The 17,733-nt window shown below is 38.8% G+C and overlaps 1 protein-coding gene across 4 annotated transcripts; it reads right to left on the bottom strand.

The window, feature by feature from the left end:
* Positions 1-2,867: 2,867 nt before the first annotated feature.
* Positions 2,868-11,835, bottom strand: smim8 (small integral membrane protein 8). 4 transcript variants are annotated; one of them, XM_059982385.1, is made up of 3 exons: positions 11,814-11,835; positions 9,667-9,822; positions 2,868-4,703 (listed from the first exon to the last, which is right to left on the bottom strand). In XM_059982385.1, the coding sequence occupies exons 2-3, from the start codon at positions 9,799-9,801 to the stop codon at positions 4,548-4,550; spliced, it is 291 nt and encodes a 96-aa protein (XP_059838368.1). In that variant the 5' UTR covers positions 9,802-9,822; positions 11,814-11,835; the 3' UTR covers positions 2,868-4,547. The 4 variants fall into 4 exon arrangements, with proteins under 4 accessions (XP_059838368.1, XP_059838371.1, XP_059838369.1 ...); XM_059982388.1 differs by lacking the exon at positions 11,814-11,835 and adding an exon at positions 11,487-11,505; XM_059982386.1 differs by lacking the exon at positions 11,814-11,835 and adding an exon at positions 11,370-11,498.
* Between the last annotated feature and the right edge of the window lie 5,898 nt (positions 11,836-17,733).

The raw sequence follows: 17,733 nt of genomic DNA, 5'->3' as shown, positions 1-17,733 counted from the left end.
TTTCTGTTGCAATCTTTTTGGAGCCAAGGATCTTTACGCTCAGCAGATCCACTACTGAACTGCTGATACTGTCTGTAGGTAAATGCAGTTGACAATTTGACCCTGGTACAACCGCAAGATATATGCATTCAACAATTTTTTTTTGGTTTTATTTGTTGAATGAATTTTGGCAAGCAATTCTGGAAAGCCTGCTCTTCATACAGTGATGGAAACTTTGAAATTTAGCTAAGCAGACAGATCTTCAATTTAACACATCAGAATCAGGTTTCTGAAAACTGACATGTCATGAAATTTGTTATTTTGTGGCAGTTCAGTACAATACATAAAAATAACATGTTTACAATAAGAAATACAATGCCTTGAAAAAGTATTCAGCTCCCACAAATATTTTTACATTTTACTGTCTCATTTTCTTGATTTAAAATATATTAAGTAGACTTTTTGAGCCAATCTACAAAACATTGTGCATCATGTCAAACCAAAAGAAAAAATCCAAAACCTGTCAATAATTTACTAAAAATTAAACACCTAAATTGTGAGGCTGGAAAAAATATTCACCCCCCTTTGTAATCACTACACTAACTTTCCTCAGGTGCAATACTGTATATATCTTTCCAACTCACCCAATTTGTTGATGTAGAAAATTGAAGGATCACCTGAATAAATGTCCCCTCTCCCTGTAAGGTGCTATAGAATGGTAGATTTTCAACAGACCAAACCAAAATGAAGGCAAACAGCATCAAGTCAAGGAAATGATAATAGAAAAGTACAAATCTGGGGAAGGGTACAAGACCATCTCAGAATCACTGAACATTGAGCTCCGAGGTGTAGTACGTTGTGAAAAAGTGGGAAAAAAATATAAAACCACAGCCACATTGCCTAGGTCAGGCCATCCTTTAGTTGCTAGAGAGGAATGGTACTTGTAAGAGAGGCTATTGTGATGCCAACAGTCACTCACATAGCTTTGGCAAAAAAAAAAAATCCTTGCCCGTAAAGACTTTGCAAGTGTCACATGGAAGATCTTGGTAAAGATGTGGGAAAAAGTTTTGTAGTTGAATGAGTCTGAAGTGAATTTTTTTGACCTCAACAGCAAGCAGTACATGCGGCATAAATCTAATACTGAACATCAGCCTGGAACACCATCCCTAACTATAAAATATGATGGAGGTAGCATCATGCTGTGAGGATGCTTATCAGTATGAACTGGAAATCTGGTCAGGATTGATGGGAAGATAAATGCTGCTAAATAGAGAGATCCTGCATTAAAAACCTGCTAACCTCTGCCAGAAAGATTAAACTGGGGAGGAAGTTCATTTTTCAGCAGGACAACCGACCCAAAGCACACTGCCAGAGCAATCACGGAGTGGCTTCAAATGAAGAAAATTGATGTCCTTAAATGGCCCAGTCAGAGTTCTGACCTTAGCCCAATTGAACATCTTGGGAAAGACCTCAAGATTGCTGCCCACCACTTCTTCCCATCTCACCTGGCACAGCTTGAGCAATTTTGCAAGGAGAAATGGGCAAATCTTGCTCCATCACATTGTGCAAAGCAAATAGACCTATCCAAAAAGACTGTAATAGCTGTGAGATGTGGTCCAACTGAGTACAGAGTAAAAAGGGAACTACTGGATCTCTTGACCATGTCTGCATGTTTTTATGCATTGAGTTGCTTCCATATGGTTGGCTAATTAGATGTTTGCTTAAACAAGTGTACTGGTGTACCTAATAAAAGTACCATTGAGTGTGTGTATATATATATATACACACACACAATACAATTAAATAATTAAATGAATAATGCAAAGAGAAAGCAGAAAAATACTATGGTAGTGTTTATGGGTTGGTTCATTGTATGTTCAGAAATCTGATAGCAGAGGGGAAGAAGCTGTTCCTAAAAGGAGCACTAAATGACTGGACCCCCAACGAAATGGCAGTCCTTCATGAAAATATTGGTCAGCCTATAACCTAAGCTTGAATTCCTTGTTCTGGTCTGAATGTAGGTCTTGCTGCATCAATAAACAGTAAGAGATCACAACATCCTTTAATTGGCAATATACAAACTTTGTATTGAAAAGCAAATATTACCCAATGTTAGGAACTCAATTGTGATATATTTTAAACCATTAAATAGAGGATTATAAGTCAAATAAAATCAAATACAGTGGTAATCAAAAAACAAAGAGCATCCTTTGTTAGAACGTGAGTTCAAATCCCACCATGGGATGCGCAGAATTAAGTCAACATTGAATGAAATAAACAAATACATTATAGAGACTAAACTACTGGAGAGTCACAAAAATTCCCCTCATTTCCCTTTCAAGGAAAGCAATCTTCCTTCTTCACATATAATGTGACTTAGAACTTAGTTATGTGATCAGCTAACCTAGCAGCCTGCTTAAATGATCAAACACTCCAATTGTACCTACCTCCAGCTTGCTCTGGAAGCTCATTCCATATGTACCCCACCTTCTGTGAAAAATGATCAGTGGTGCTCGAGACAGCTAGTATTGGCATTCTGCCACCCTTGAGTGCAAGTAGGAGTGGTTCAAGAAGGCTCACTGTCACCTTCTCAGGAGTAAATGGAGATAAGCTAGAAATGCAGGCCTTGCTATAGATGCCCAGATCCCCAAAAAAGAATAAAAATCCAGCCACACTTCACAGAAACAGAGGCTGGAATCCAGTGATGAGGGTGACATAGAAAGTCCAGTCAGAGAAATGGTAAGATTTCAGAATGAGTTTTTGAGAACAAGGTCAGGGGTTGTAAAGGGAGTTCAGTGATCCATGGGAGGACTGCCAGGTACAGCTCAGTGAACTTCAACCTCAACTGTTGTTCACTGTAACTGGTAAAGACCATAATCAGACAAAAGCTCATCTCTTCAACTACTTTATTAGATAGGTTATGTTAGTATAACAGTCATAACTTTCAGTCTCTTAAATTATAATAGATCTGAGCTCAGTCTGTAATCTCATCTCCAGAATAAAACAATGTCTGCTTTTATAAGCAAAATGATTCCTCCTGAGCTTACATATAATAGATTCCTCCCCTCAGAGAAGAACAAAATCATTCATTGATATCAAATAGAAATTCCATTACAATTTTAAGTCCTTCTGTGCAATTTTGTACAATTGATCCATATGCAGCTATGCAGGTAAAAAAAAATGGCAGCAATTTACGCAGACAGAGAATCCCAAGTACTGTGCTCTCATTCAGTGCATTTGATTTCAAAGACATGGTCTTACATATGGCTGCACAGAATCATTCTGTGAAGTCCAGAACTTACTCAATGAAGAATTCTGGAGCAAATTATAAAACTATTGAACTTGGTCTAACAATCCCCAAAACAGACAGATTCAGTGAGTTCAGAAGCTGGTCAGCTTCAATAAAAGGTCTGGAATAGAAATGCTCATCTGTTTTTTTTTTCCCACAGGTCGATGAATTTTCTTCGTGGGAGTTTAATCTTTTGAACCTGACTGTCACTGTCCCATTGTTCAATTTGGCAGAGTGAACGTGGATTTGAGAAGATCAATAGATTTCACAAACAATATGAAAGGCAAAAGTCCTGGAAAAATGCACTCAAAATTGGATGGCAATTTAAAATCAAATCCTACTTCTCCTTTAATTCCATTTCTATTTGGTTACTGTTTAGAAGCAAATTCCAGCAGTTCTTCAACTAACTGCTAGATGGAGCTTTTTATAATGTCTAACCTGTAATATGTATTAACGCTGGCAGGTGAACTGCCATGTGATCAGAGGCAGAGACAACAGAATGCACACAGCTCCTCTAATTTAATTGAAATTTTGAAGATATTGTGCGAATAGATATGCTAAATGGAAAGTATCTAGAATTAGATGTCTGGTTTAAATGAACTATGCTTTTCAGGAGTGAGCTTAGGAAACACTTCCACAAGAATACAAGGTTAAATGCAGATGCTGGAATCTGGAGTAAGTGGTTAGTTTGGGATTTTCTTCTGTGAGCATTAATTAATGTTAAGTGAAATGTTTTGTTTTCTTTCAAACCTGGTATTAAAATGTTTTAATTAAATCAAGGGTATTGCAGAGCATGTGTAAAATACAGATACACAGAGATAGCTCTACGATCTCACCAAATGTCATAAGCAGCTTCAGGGAATTAGCAATACCATTAAGGACTATATCTAACTAGTCTATATCACTTTGTGGAGGGAGAGAAAGATTGGCATGGTGAGTGGGAGACAAAACTGTCAAACAACAAACTGAGTAGGAAAATGCTTGATAAATTTTATGTAGGATTCATTTGCTCTCATTGAACCATGTTGCAGATGTACTCCATCTCCTTACCTGTTGTAGAAGGTAAATAGATTATTGTAAATTAAAATGGGAAAAGACCAATCATGTGAATAGTAGAGAATTTGATCACTCAAGATGTAACCGTGAAAGCAAATTATACTCATCAAACACTTGATCACAATGCAAACATCTTTACCTATGCAACATTACTACCCAACACTGGAATAAATATTTCAGCAGTTCTTTGGCTGCAGTTTTGTGTACTGATTTCCTTCATATTTCATTCCCATTTTGATGTCTTTCGCCTTGTGTATCTGGTTCCTTCACTGTCGATTGCTTCATATAAATCTTTGTTTTCTGTTGTGGCATTCAAATAAGCAATATAACTCACACAGAGTGTTATGGTCAGTAATCCAAAAGCCATCACCGGTTTATTCTGTTGCAATGAGCACAAATATGGAAATTATTTTACTTAAATCATAACACAGAAAACATTATTTGACAACATCCTCATCACTACATTTTATAGAATGATTCTTTGGAAAGATGTCTCAAGACATCAAATCATTATTGCTGTAGAAACAAATTACTTGGATTATGAGCTCATTACAAGAATGACTCAAACATTTGCTAATTGCACCAAGTGCTAACAGCATCATGAGTTTGGCTGTAAGCAACTCTGCACAGCACTTAAAGTACTGTGCAAAAGCCTTAGGCACCCTAGATTTTTTATATACATTTTGTTTTAGATGTTAGTTTTTTGTCTTCTGCATTAGTGTGTCAGTAGAAAAGAGCAAATTTTAATTTCCAAACATGCATTTTCCAAAAAATTAAATGTTACAGAGAACTTTTCAAATAAAACTTGATTACTTTGTAGGTTTTCAGCCCTGTGTGTGATTAAACAAAGATAACAAACAGGTGCTAATGATCAATGACATAATGATTTCAATGAACTAAACTGATTAACTGAAACAGAAACAGGTGTAGAAGGAATCAAACTGCACAAAGAACAACCAAATTAAAAGGTGTTGGTGTGGTAGATTGCTGTTGCCCATTTGGGGCTAGACTGAGTGGAAAGCCAGTGAGACTGAATCTACTGTACATTTCAGGTAATCTCTTCTTCTAATGGCACTTGGAACAGAGTGCTATATTTCATGGGTCTGATATATACATGCACAAATAATATGTCCTAAGCAATTAGGGTTCTTAATAGTGCTACTTTTATTATTGGTGGTCTGAACTAAAATTAGGAAGACTACTTCACTTATAAATTACAAAGTGTTTTCTTTGTATTTGTCCTCAGTGCTCACATTTGTGTTTATGATGTGGTCACTTACCTTTTGTAGGCTCCTTCACCATGTCATTTAAAAAATTGCTTAGTTTGTTCTTTCTTGGCCTGCAGTCAGTCCTATGATGCTTTGTGCTCTCCTAATGCTCTATCCAGTGTTATCAATATTGTTACAGAGCGGCAAGAGAACAGATTGATGAGAGCAGTCATAATTTTATGAGAGGATATTTTTGACAAACCTATTAGAGTTTTGAGAATTCAAGCAGCAAGTTACTTCAAGTGGAACTAATGTTTATTAAATACCTAAATTTTCAAAAGGCAATTGATAAATCACAATAAAAATTGTTACAGTAAATAAGGGTTTACAGGTTTAGGTTTAAGATGCTGATAGATAATATTTTAATTTCAGGACAAAGCAGAAAGTGGTTTCTGTCCTTAAAACACTATGATAACAGGATTAAATAAGACCATTTTTAGGGTTGCAAATTATTCCTAGAAGTCAGCACAAGTGTTAGTATTGAGTTCCAAGCTATTGACAGTTTATACTAATGAATGTGCTCTGTGGAAGTATAGGCTCTTTCGACCATCTCTCTCTCCCCCCCCCCCCCAGGATCAATGATGACTTGCTTTCACTCCATGTCATGTAGATTCTGAAATGACTAATGAGGCCAATGTAAGAGCCACAGACTCTTCTGCTGGTGGGACCAGGGATGTGTGATGGGGGAGGAAGGTGGATAGTTTGTGAGGTGGTGCATTCCTTTTCTGCTTATTCAGTGCTCCTGTGTGATCCCAATTAAAAGGGCATGAGGTTCTAAGCATCAAGGTGAATAGTCTTCCATTTTGAGTGATTGTGAGCCAGATATTTCTAGGAGCTAATGAGAATTTTGTGAAATTCAAAGGGGCTTTTCCGCTATTAATTGGCTAATGTCTTCCCATGACAGTGATTGGAATAGAATATCTGGTTTAGGGTCTGGACCCAGACATGTGAATGACATGGTCTGTCCAATGGAGTTAACAGAATGCAACCTGGGCTCATTGCTGGGTGTTAGTAGGGAGCGGATAGTGACATTGATTTAGTTTACTTCCATTACCTTTGGAGGATTTAATAGAGCTTAATAGATCACAGCAATCCCACCATGGATGGTCCCAAGCCTGGCCGCAAAAGGAGAAGGTTGGGCATGGGGCTAGCAACCCCATCCTTTTTTTTAAAAAACCCAGTGCTATAGGAACGCCAACAGAGGCTTCAAAGACCTCAGCCCCAGGAGAGGAAGGACCTTCAAAGATAGGCAACATCTGGGGATGACTTGAAAGACTAGGCCAAGGCAGAGGACTCTGGCAAGCTGGTGTTGACAGCCTATGCCACAGTAGGGCTGATGGGCTTAAGAAGGAGAATAGGTCATCGTGCTTACAACACAAAAAGGTTCCTCGGTCCATATGAACTAAGCTAACCAAGATGTACATTCAAGTTAATCCCACTTTCCAACCCTTGGTCCATACACTCCTCATCAATATACTTCAACAGAAAAGTATGTTAGAGATTTTTTGTATTTTGTTAAAGAGAGTAACATGAAGTATTAGACCACTTTTCAAATAAAAGCTTAATTATTTTGTAAGTATATAGCCCAGTGTGTGATTAAGCAAAGGTAACAAATATTTAACAAATGAGTTAAATTAACTAAACTGATTAACTGAAACAGAAATCAGTGTTTAAGTCGAACTTGAAGGAAACCAAACTAAAAGATGAGGGTGTGCAGATGTGACAGTTTAACCTTCAAATCATCAATTTTTACATCATGGCAAAATTGAGCACAGCAACAAGACATAAGGTGATCATCCTGCATCAGCAAGGTCTACTCCCAGCAGAAATTTCACAGCAGACAGGAGTTTAAAGAGGTTTGAAGAGGCACAAAGTAACAGGCAAGGATGAGGACCAGAAATGCAGCGGTCGGCCATGGAGACAGTGCAGCAGACGAGAGAAACATCAAACTGATATCCCCTTCTGAATTGGAAGATGCCCAACACTGCTATCAGCTCTGGACTCCCAGAAATCACTAGAACTGAAGTGCACTCTTCTATGGTTTGGAGACATTTTGTCAGAAGTGGTCTTGAAAGTTGCTGCCAAAAAGCCATTCCTCCAAAGTGGGAACAAAGCCAAGATACTCACCTACACACACAAACACAAGGAGTGGGTTGCTGAACTATGGCAGCAACTGCTCTGGACTAACAGGTCAAAATTTAAAATTTCTGGCTCAGACAAAAGGCAATTTGTCCATATAAGAGCTGGGGAGCACAAGATGGATGATTATCTGCAGCCAACAGTGAAGCACAGAGGAGATTCCCTGCAGGTTTGAGGCTGCATTTCTACAAATGAAGTTGGTGATTTGGTCAGAATTAATGGAATTCTCAATGCTGAGAAGTACAGATTCTCATCTATCATGCAATACCGTCAGGGAGGTGTCTGATTGGTCCCAACTTCCCACTGCAGCAGGAAAATGGGCCCAAACACATGACTAAGGTCAAAAAGAACTATCTTCACTGAAAACAAGAAGTCCTCAACAACCTTGAGAAACAGAAGTGAGTGAGACAGCCAAAGTCTGCAGAAGAACTGGGGCAAGTTCTCCTAAATGGCTGTAACAACCTACCAGCTGATTTTCTTATAAAACTGCATGACAGTGTACCCAAGAGAACTGATGGAGGGCAAAGGGTGGTCACACCAAAAATTGATTTGATTTAGTTTTTTTAAAAGTTTACTGCTCTTTACAGTAATTTTTTGACAATTAGAAACTTTTCATTTCATTATTTTTGAAAGCATCTTTGCTTTTCAGATTTTTTAATATATTGCCTAAGACTTTTACACAGTACTATTGATATAACCATCAGGAGACCTGTTTCCATACCACAGAATTTTTTCTATTTTCCACAACATACATTGACAAAAATGCATGATTTTCACAATACGGTAAAAGGACTGAGGGGAAAATTTCATACTCAAACTGATCCACACCAGTTCTTCCAACTAGCACTAAGAAGAAGGATTCATGCATTCGGGAGACCAAGCCTACATTCCTTCATGAGCCAACACAGCAGTTACGGTCAGTCTGATCTGAGCCACTTGGCCAAAATCACTCTATGAACAGCCAGCAAAATGATACAGGGGACCCACATTCATCCCAGTCTCAGTTTTGAGAAAGGTGGAAAGTAGGCAAAGCTTATCAATTGATGGAATTCTGCTGACAGTAGAAGATTGAAAGATTAAAAATATACAAAAAGAGAAATTACAGAAAACAGAAACGGGGGAGAGGAAAGATGATGATTCACGTCAACTGAATTCCATTAGAACTCAGTAAAGTTTGAAAATGAAATATTTCTGAATATAGAGAGTAAGGAAGAAGAGGTAGTGTGGAGACCAGGATAGATGAGAGACATAGGGTTGATATGCCAGTTTGAAAGAGGTGGTAAAGGTATGTCAGGAAGAGGTGAGGGTAAGAGACAAATTAAATCTGAATTACGAAATAGCCTAAGGAAAAGAATACCAGAAATGTGAGATGCATGACTGGAATAACCTCCCACGCTGTTCCAACAAAGGCTTGAGACACGGCACTCAATCTTTTGGTACATTACGAAACTCAGAACTCAAACGAATTCAATGATTTCCGGAACTCTACACTGCCAGTGTTGTATCATAATTTATTCTCTCCTCCTTTTTGATACTTAATGTTTTATATACCTTCTCAGACACACCTAAATCACCCTCAGCTGACACCATCACACACAATTCAATCCCTTCTGGATTCCATCCAAGGCAAGACCTTTGCTTTTGTTCTCCCTGCTCATCACCCCTTTCCCTACAACTTAAGATTTCCGATTTTCCTCATTTCTGATGAAACATTAATTCCCATTTTATTCTCTACAGTGTTTAACTTCTCGGACATTCCAGCATTTTCCATTTTCAGGTTATCAGTGTCTGAAAATATAGAAGATAGCTCAGGGTTTTGAATTTACAATACTGAGAGCCTACTCTTCTATTGCCTTGGTTCCCAAATCATCCACACTGAATGCCATAAAAAATTTTTAAAACATTAATATGCAAATAAAAGTGAAAATAGCTTACAGGTTTAATGAAGAGCTCTGGATTGACGGCTCGGAAAAGGCTGGTGGTTCGTATTCCCCTCAGTCCCGGACTTTTATAACCAGTACTCTTTGGAGGCTCTGTCTTTGCATCTGTAGGGTCCGGTGAAGATGACATTTCAAAGTCCAATTTTTGATCCTGTACATGATTTAAAGGGAAAATTAATTCTTGATTCTCCCGCTTTTATGTATTCTGCAGCCATTTTAGGATTGGATAAATGAGAAGCTATAAATTGATTGGTGATCACTAAAAAGACGTCAACTCAGCTAGTGATGAAAGTTCTCAAATTTAAACTTGTAATGGGGATTAAAAATTCCTGGAGTGGAAAAAAATACTAAGATTTAAGGGGAAAGCCTATTTTATTAGAGTTTATTTGCAGTTAATTAAAACAAGTAATGATGAGGGTTGGAAAGTAGGATGCAAATAAATGTACAATACTTTTATGTTAATGTTACAGCAATAAAAGGATCTGGATGCCTTAATATCACAGCTCAGCCCTCTAAGCCAAATTGCAGTGTGTGGACAATAAATGGGCACTGCATTATAGAAACTTGCTAAAGGCATGCATCTTTAACATATCTTAAGAACAAACTTAAAATAAATATAAACACAAGATTCTTCAGATGCTGGAAAACCAGAGCAAGAGACATAAAATGCAAGCTAAGCAGCATCTACGGAGAGGAAAAATGAGTGTACATTTTGGGCTGAGGTGTGATGAAGGGTCTCTCTCTGAAACCTCAGCTGTTTATTTCTCCTCTATAGATGTGCTTGACCTGTATTGAGTATGACTTGTTTAGTATCTGAGACAGTTGAGTGTGCAAGGTACAGTAAATTGTTGTTTTCTTCGTCAGCAGTTAATTCACGTGCTTTCTTTAAGTCGATATTGCCTTGCTTCAGTTTGCCAAAACTCAATGACGAAGTCTTATCCTCTAGTCTCAGTCCACTAATTAACAATGTATTTCAATCCAGAGCGGCAAAAATCTGAGTTATGGTTGCTTTGACTATTAACAAAAACTCAATCGTTCGTAAATTGACCAAACAGTCCCCACCCAATTTCCACAAATTTGCATGTTCAATAATCCCGAGAAAGACTGAAACAATATGCCTATGGGCACGAATTTAGATCGAAAAAAAACTTCTCCCCCATTCTCCAGTATCATTTGCCCCTAGTCTGCTCAATGAAGGGAATAATTGGGCTCAAGAAACTTGCAATAAAACGAGAGCGAAATAATATGTAATGGCAAGACAGAGAGAAAGAGGAAAGTAAAATAGGATGATTAGAGTAAAAACGAATTGAGAGTGAAGGGTGAAGATTTTTTTAAAAATGTACGGGTAATAGTAGCGAATCATGGCCATGCAAAACAATAAAACTTAGAACAACAGTGTTCTCGCTTTTATACCAAGTTTTAAAACAGAAACGGCCACTGGTAATTATTTAAGCAAAACAAGATCAACAGAAGGATTTGTTGTTCGGCAGTTCCCAAATGCTGTATTAATATAAACCTTCCCAGACAGATGCAGGAGTGGGAACTACACCCTGAGTTGTAGGAGGGCCCTTCCTCAAGCTGTACACAATTCCTCCTCCACAGTGGGTTACGTTCCACTCACCTCGCAGGAATCAACTGAATTTATTTTCCCTCTTTAAAGAACTTTTTATTATGATGCAATGTAAAATAAAACCATACCAAATAATTAACCCGTATACTTTCACAGATGGCCGTCCCCTCCCGCCAAGAAGCTGTAGAAACCAAGCTGAGCCCAGGCCGCACCTGTGGGCCCAGAGAATCGGCAGCGCCACCAACCTCTGGCAGACATCACGCCTCTTCCTACCGACCGCAGTAGGCAGATTCGGGATCAGGTTCATTATCACCGGCATGTGACGGGCAATTTGTTAGCAGCAGCAGTTCAATGCAATACATAATGTAGAAGTAAAACTAAAATCTAATAATAAATTACAGTATACGTACATTGAATAGATTAAAAATTGTGCAAAAAAACAGAAATACTATATATTTAAAAATTGAGGTAGTGTCCAAAGCTTCAATGTCCATTTAGGAATCGGATGGCAGAGGGGAAGAAGCTGTTCCTGAATCACTGAGTGTGTGCCTTCAGGCTGCTATACCTCCTACCTGATAGTAACAGTGAGAAAAGGGCATGTCCTGGGTGCTGGAGGTCCTTAATAATTGACACTGAATTTCTGAGACACCATTCCTCGAAGATGTCCTTTGCAGGCTAGTACCCAAGATGGAGCTGACTAAATTTACAACCCTCTACAGCTTCTTTCTGTCCTGTGCAGTACCTCCCCCTCCCCCATACCAGGCAGTGATGCAGCTTGTCAGAATGCTCTCCATGGTACATCTATAGAAGCTTTTGAGTGTATTTGTTGACGTACCAAATTTTTTTCAAACTCCTAACAAAGTATAGTCGTTGTCTTCTTTATAACTGCATCATTGGGACCAGGTTAGATCCTCAGATCTTGACACCTAGAAACTTGAAACTGCTCACTCTCTCCACTTCAGATCCCTCTGAGGATTGGTATGTGTTTCTTCGTCTTGCCCTTCAGGAAGTCCACAATCAGCTCTTTTGACTTACTGGTGTTGAGTGCCAGGTTGTTGCTGCAACACCACTCCACTAGTTCGCATATCTCACTCCTGTACGCCCTTCATCACCACCTGAGATGCTACCGACAATGGTTGTATTGCCAGCAAATTTATAGATGGTATTTGAGCTAGGTTTAGTCACACAGTCATGGGTATAGAGAGATAAGAGCAGTGGGCTAAGCACACACCCCTGAACTGTGCCAGTGTTGATCGTCAGCAAGGAGGATATGTTATCACCAATCCACACAGATAGTGGTCTTCTGGTTAGGAAGTCAAGGATCCAACTGCAGAGGGAGGTACAGAGGCCCAGGTTCTGCAATTTCTCAATCAGGATTGTGGGAATGATGGTATTAAATGCTGAGCAAATTGCGATAGGTCCAGTTCCTTGATGAGGCAGGAGTTCATTCTAGTCATGACCAACCTCTCAAAGCACTTCATCACTGTAGATCTGAGTGCTACTATGTGATAGTAAGACAGCTCACATTATTCTTCTTAGGCACTGCTCTAACTGTTGCCTTTTTGAAGTAAGTGGGAATTTCTGCACGTAGCAAAGAGAGGTTGAAAATGTCGATGAATACTCCCACCAGTTGTTTGGCACAGGTTTTCAGAGCCTTACCAGGTACTCCATCGGGACCTTCCACCTTGCAAGTGCTCACTCTCTTTAAAGACATCCTAACATTGGTCTCTGAGACAGAGATCGCAGGGTCATCATGTGCATCAGGGATCTTCACAGCTGTAGTTATATTCTCCCTTTCAAAGCGGTCATAGAAGGTGTTGAGTTCATCTGATGGTAAGCATTGCTGTCATTCATGCGATTGCTATTATGCTAACCCATAACTATAAAATATAGGAACAGAACTAGGCCATTTCATCATGCCTGATACAATTTTCCTCAGCCCCAATCTTCTGCCTTCTCCCCAAATCCCTTCATGCCCTGAACTTAAAGATATGTATGTATATAAACTTCTGCCTTAAATATACATGAAGACTTGTCCTCCACAGCTGCCTGTGGCAAAGAATTCCCCAGATTCACCACTCTCTGGCTAAAGAAATTCCTCCTCATCTACATTCTAAAAGGATGCCCCTCTATTCTGAGGCTGTGTCCTCTGGTCTCTCCTGCCATAGGAAACATCCTCTCCACAACCACTCTACCAAGCCCTTTCACCATTACACAAGTGTCATTGAGGTCACCCTTAATTCTTCTGAATTCCAGTGAATACAGGCTCAGAGCCATCAAACCTAGAATCATTTTTGTGAATCTCCTTTGAACCCTCTCCAGTTTCAGCATATCCTTTCTAAAATAAGGGACCCTAAACTGCTCATAGTAATCCAAGGGAGGCCTCACCCAAAACTGCTCACAGTACTCTAAGTGAGGTTTCAACATTACATCCTTGTTTTTATATTCTAGTCCTCTTAAAATGAATGCTAACATAGTCGACCTTTTCATTTCTTCCACCAAAGTGCATGACCATATACTTCCCAACACTGTATTCCATCTGCCATTTCTTTGCCCTTTCTCTTAATCTGTCTTAAGTCCTTCTGCAGCCTCTCTACTTCCTCAAAACTACTTGCTCCTCCACCTATATTCATACCATCTGCAAACTTTGCAACAAAGCCATCAATTCCATCAACCAAATCATTTACATATCAGGTAAAAAGAATCAGTTTAAACACAGACCCTGTGTAATAACACTAGTCACCGGCAGTCAACCAGAATAGCCTCCCTTTGTTCCTCCTTCCAATCAGCCATGCTAGAATTTTTCCTGTAACACCATGTTCTTTGTGGCTTGCTAAGGAGCTTCATGTGTGGCACTTAGTCAAAGGCCTTTGGAAAGTTTGAGTACATAACATTAACCGATTCTCCTTTCCAGCCTTTGTTGCTCTGCTGTCATCATTGCCAGTGTTGTTTTCCCACCAATTCTGGCCAAAGCCTCTCTTGCCTCTGTACTTCCCTTTACTCCATTGTAATACTGGTACATCTGACATTGGCTTCTCCCTCTCAAATTTCAGGGTGAATTTGATCATATTATGATCACTTGCTCCTCATGGTTCTTTTACTTTAAGGTCTCTAATCAATTCTGGTTCATTACACAACATCCAATCCAGAGTAGCTGATCCCCTGGTGGGCTCAACCAAGACCTGCTCTAAAAAGCCATCTTGAAGGCAATCTAGAAATTACCCCTCATGGAAGCCAGCACCAAACTGATTTTCCAAATCTACCTACATAAGTCCCATGACTATTGTAACATTGCCCTTTTGGCATGCATTTTCTTTCTACTGTTGTAATTTGGAGACCATATCCGTACTACTGTTTGTGGGTCTCAATATAACTCCCATCAGGGTCTTTTTACCCTTGCTGTTCCTTGGCTCTATCCACAATGATTGAACATCTTCCAACCTTATGTCACCTTTTTCTAAAGATTTGATTTGACTTGATTTTTACCAACCGAGCTACTTGAGGAAAATGTGGTTAGCACTGGACACCTGATGATACCTTACAGTATATTAATGATATCTAAACAGTGTGACAATCAATGTCACAATAAGTAGGCTATTTATTCTTCTTCACATTTCTTTTCGTGTCCAGTACCCACATTTCAATACTGATTACCCTGCAATAGTATTTATATCTTAAAGGGCTTTTGGAGTACCCTGACAGCAATGTGAAGGGCCCTTTAAAACATAATGTCTTGCATTAATGGAAAAGCAACCAGAAGTACCGAGAATAGCTTCAACATTGTCAGACATTCAATTGAAACCAATAATGAACACATGACTCACAGTGACAAATGGGTCAGGCAGTGTCTATGAAGAGGAATGAACAGTTGACATTTAGGTCCAAAGTCCTCAAAGGCAAAACATTGACTGATTATTCCTCTCCATAGATGCTGCCTGAACTGCTGAGTTATGCCAGCATTTTGTGTGTGTTACCCTGGATTTCCAGCATCTGCAGAATCTGTGTTTAAATTAAATAAGCAGTGCAAAAAGAGAGGGAAAGAAAATACCAAGGTAGTGTTCATGGTTTAATTGTCCATTCAGAAATCTGATGGTGGAGGAGAAGAAGCTGTTCCTGAAACATTGAGTCCGTGTCTTCAGGTTCCTGTATCTCCTCCTTGATGGTAGCACTGAGAAGAGGGCATGTCCTGAGTCATGGAGGTCCTTAATGACGGATGCCATCTTTTTGAGGCAGCGCCTTTTGAAAGTCCAGTTGACCAACATAGATCTTCACTACTCATTGTTTACTGAAATATTGAAGTTGTGTGGGATGTACTTTAATGACTATTAAAAAAAACCCTCTTCCACAAGCACAAACAATCTGAGGTCTGAGATTCTGACCAAGGGGATTTCATTGACTACACATGGTATTACAAAGTCTGTAGATAAATCTCCTTACTTGGATCATTATATCATTAGATTTTTCACTAGCTTGCTCTTGGGTAGGAATTGGCTTAGACTCTGAGCTGGATGTCTTTTTTCATGCTGTAACCTTTCTATGATTCCATTTGTGTCAAGGTTGTAATAATGTCTGGAACTGATTAGTTCTGGCAGAAGCCAGACAAAAGGGTCTCTGCCTGAAATGTTGACTGTTTAACAAATTCCACCTTCTCTTCACACTCTTATTACTTCCCCCGGGTCTCCTTCTCTTTCCCTTTATCTTACTGTCCACTCTCCTCTCCTCTCAGATCCTTTCTTCTCCAGCACTTGACCTTTCCCACCCACCTGGCTTCACATATCACCTCCCAACTAGCCTCTTTCCCTTCCCCCTCCTTTTTATTCAGGAATCTTCCCCCTTCCTTCTCAGTCCTGAAAAAGGGTGTCAGCCCAAAGTGGTGACAGTTTACTCTTTTCCTTAGATACTACTTGACCTGTTGAGTTCCTCCAGCACTTTGTGTGTATTGCACCAGTCATTAGGTTACTAGCAAGCAAGTTTTGCTTCAAACATTAGTGTTGCTACCTACCATCGATTTACCACTAATTGAAAGTAGTCTAATGGGATGGCAATTAACTGCACTAGATTTGTCCTGCTTCTGTGGACAGTACTTACTTATTCAGATTTCTACTTTATCTACATTTCTATCCCCTAGATACAGTGGGCAAATTGGCAAAGGCAATGGTGCAGTTGTGACCAATGGATTGTTGATGACAAGGTAGAGGTGGTACTCCATGTTATCACTCTTGCCAGTAGTCTTGTAGATTTGGTTTAGAGGAATTAGCCAATTCACTTAGTACTGGTGCTACAGACTCGCGTTTGGTGATAGACATTGAGGTCTACTAGTTGGACTACCTTCTCTGCATTGCCATTCTCTTTGTGAAGAGGGGTGGTTACGAATCTGCTCTGTGAGGTTGGTAGATTGTTATCTCTTTTTGCCATGAAGTGTAGACAATAACAATGTAAACACATCTGTAATCCACAATGTTCTACCTGTGCTATGTCTTCCCAGCTTTGAGGTAAAATGTTTGGTTTTGCTTAATAAATATTCCAACACCATCCCAACAGTACCAGCTATACACATGATGGAGAGAAAGAGAAAAAGAGGGAGGAGAGAGCCCCTGTAGCATTTTGGGTGGAGGAAAGTAAAATAAGTTGCATTAATCATTAGAAAATTAGGTAATGCTAACCCGCCTTCCTTTTTTGTCTTCTGTAAATATATATTTACCTAACCTGGGATTTTTATTCTGCCATATATATGAAGAAATTTTAGAGTCAACATTAGTAAAAAAAAGATTTCGGGATAAAAATTGGTATCGCTTGAAAAATATATAAAAACTTAGGTAAAATAACCATCTTAATAGCATTAATCCTACCTATTAGGGATAAAGATAAAGGTGACCACTTAGTAAACAAATCTTTAATCTGATCAATTAATGGTAAAAAAATTAAATCTAAATAAGTCTTTATGGTTTTTTTGTGATTTTGATCCCTAAATAAGTAAAAGAATCATTAACTAATTTAAAAGGTAAATTTCCATAAATTGGGAACCGTTTATTCAAAGGAAACAATTCACTTTTATTAAGATTTAACTTGTATCCAGAAAACTCACTAAATTGAGCCAATAATGATAAAACTGCTGGGATGGATTTCTCCGGGTTAGAAATGAATAGTAATAAATCATCTGCATACAAAGATAACTTAAGAATATCTGTCCCACGATTAATTCCCAAAATATCCTGTGATTGTCTGATGGCAATTGCCAAAGGTTCTAAGGGAATGTTAAATAGTAATGGACTAAGAGGACATCCTTGTCTAGTGCCCCGAAATAGGTGAAAAAAGGGAGATCTTTGATTATTGGTAAACACTGAGGCTACTGGAGTATGATAAATCAATTTAATCCATGATATAGATATCGGACTAAAATTAAACTTATCCAACACATTAAATAAGTAAGGCCATTCAACTCTATCAAATGCTTTCTCCGCATCTAATGAAATCACACATTCTGAAGTGTCA

This window comes from Hypanus sabinus, chromosome 10, assembly GCF_030144855.1.
Source record: "Hypanus sabinus isolate sHypSab1 chromosome 10, sHypSab1.hap1, whole genome shotgun sequence".
NCBI lineage: Eukaryota > Metazoa > Chordata > Chondrichthyes > Myliobatiformes > Dasyatidae > Hypanus > Hypanus sabinus.
The sequence above is the reverse complement of the archived record's forward strand: the minus strand, read 5'-3'. Positions and strand labels throughout refer to the sequence as shown.

Excerpts from the sequence above, each read along its gene's own strand:
- smim8 (XM_059982385.1), bottom strand. The coding sequence starts at position 9,801 with ATGTCATCTTCACCGGACCCTACAGATGCAAAGACAGAGCCTCCAAAG. Across the intron at positions 4,704-9,666 it reads CAGAGCTCTTCATTAAACCT|AATAAACCGGTGATGGCTTT; the intron begins GTAAGCTATTTT and ends TCATTGCAACAG.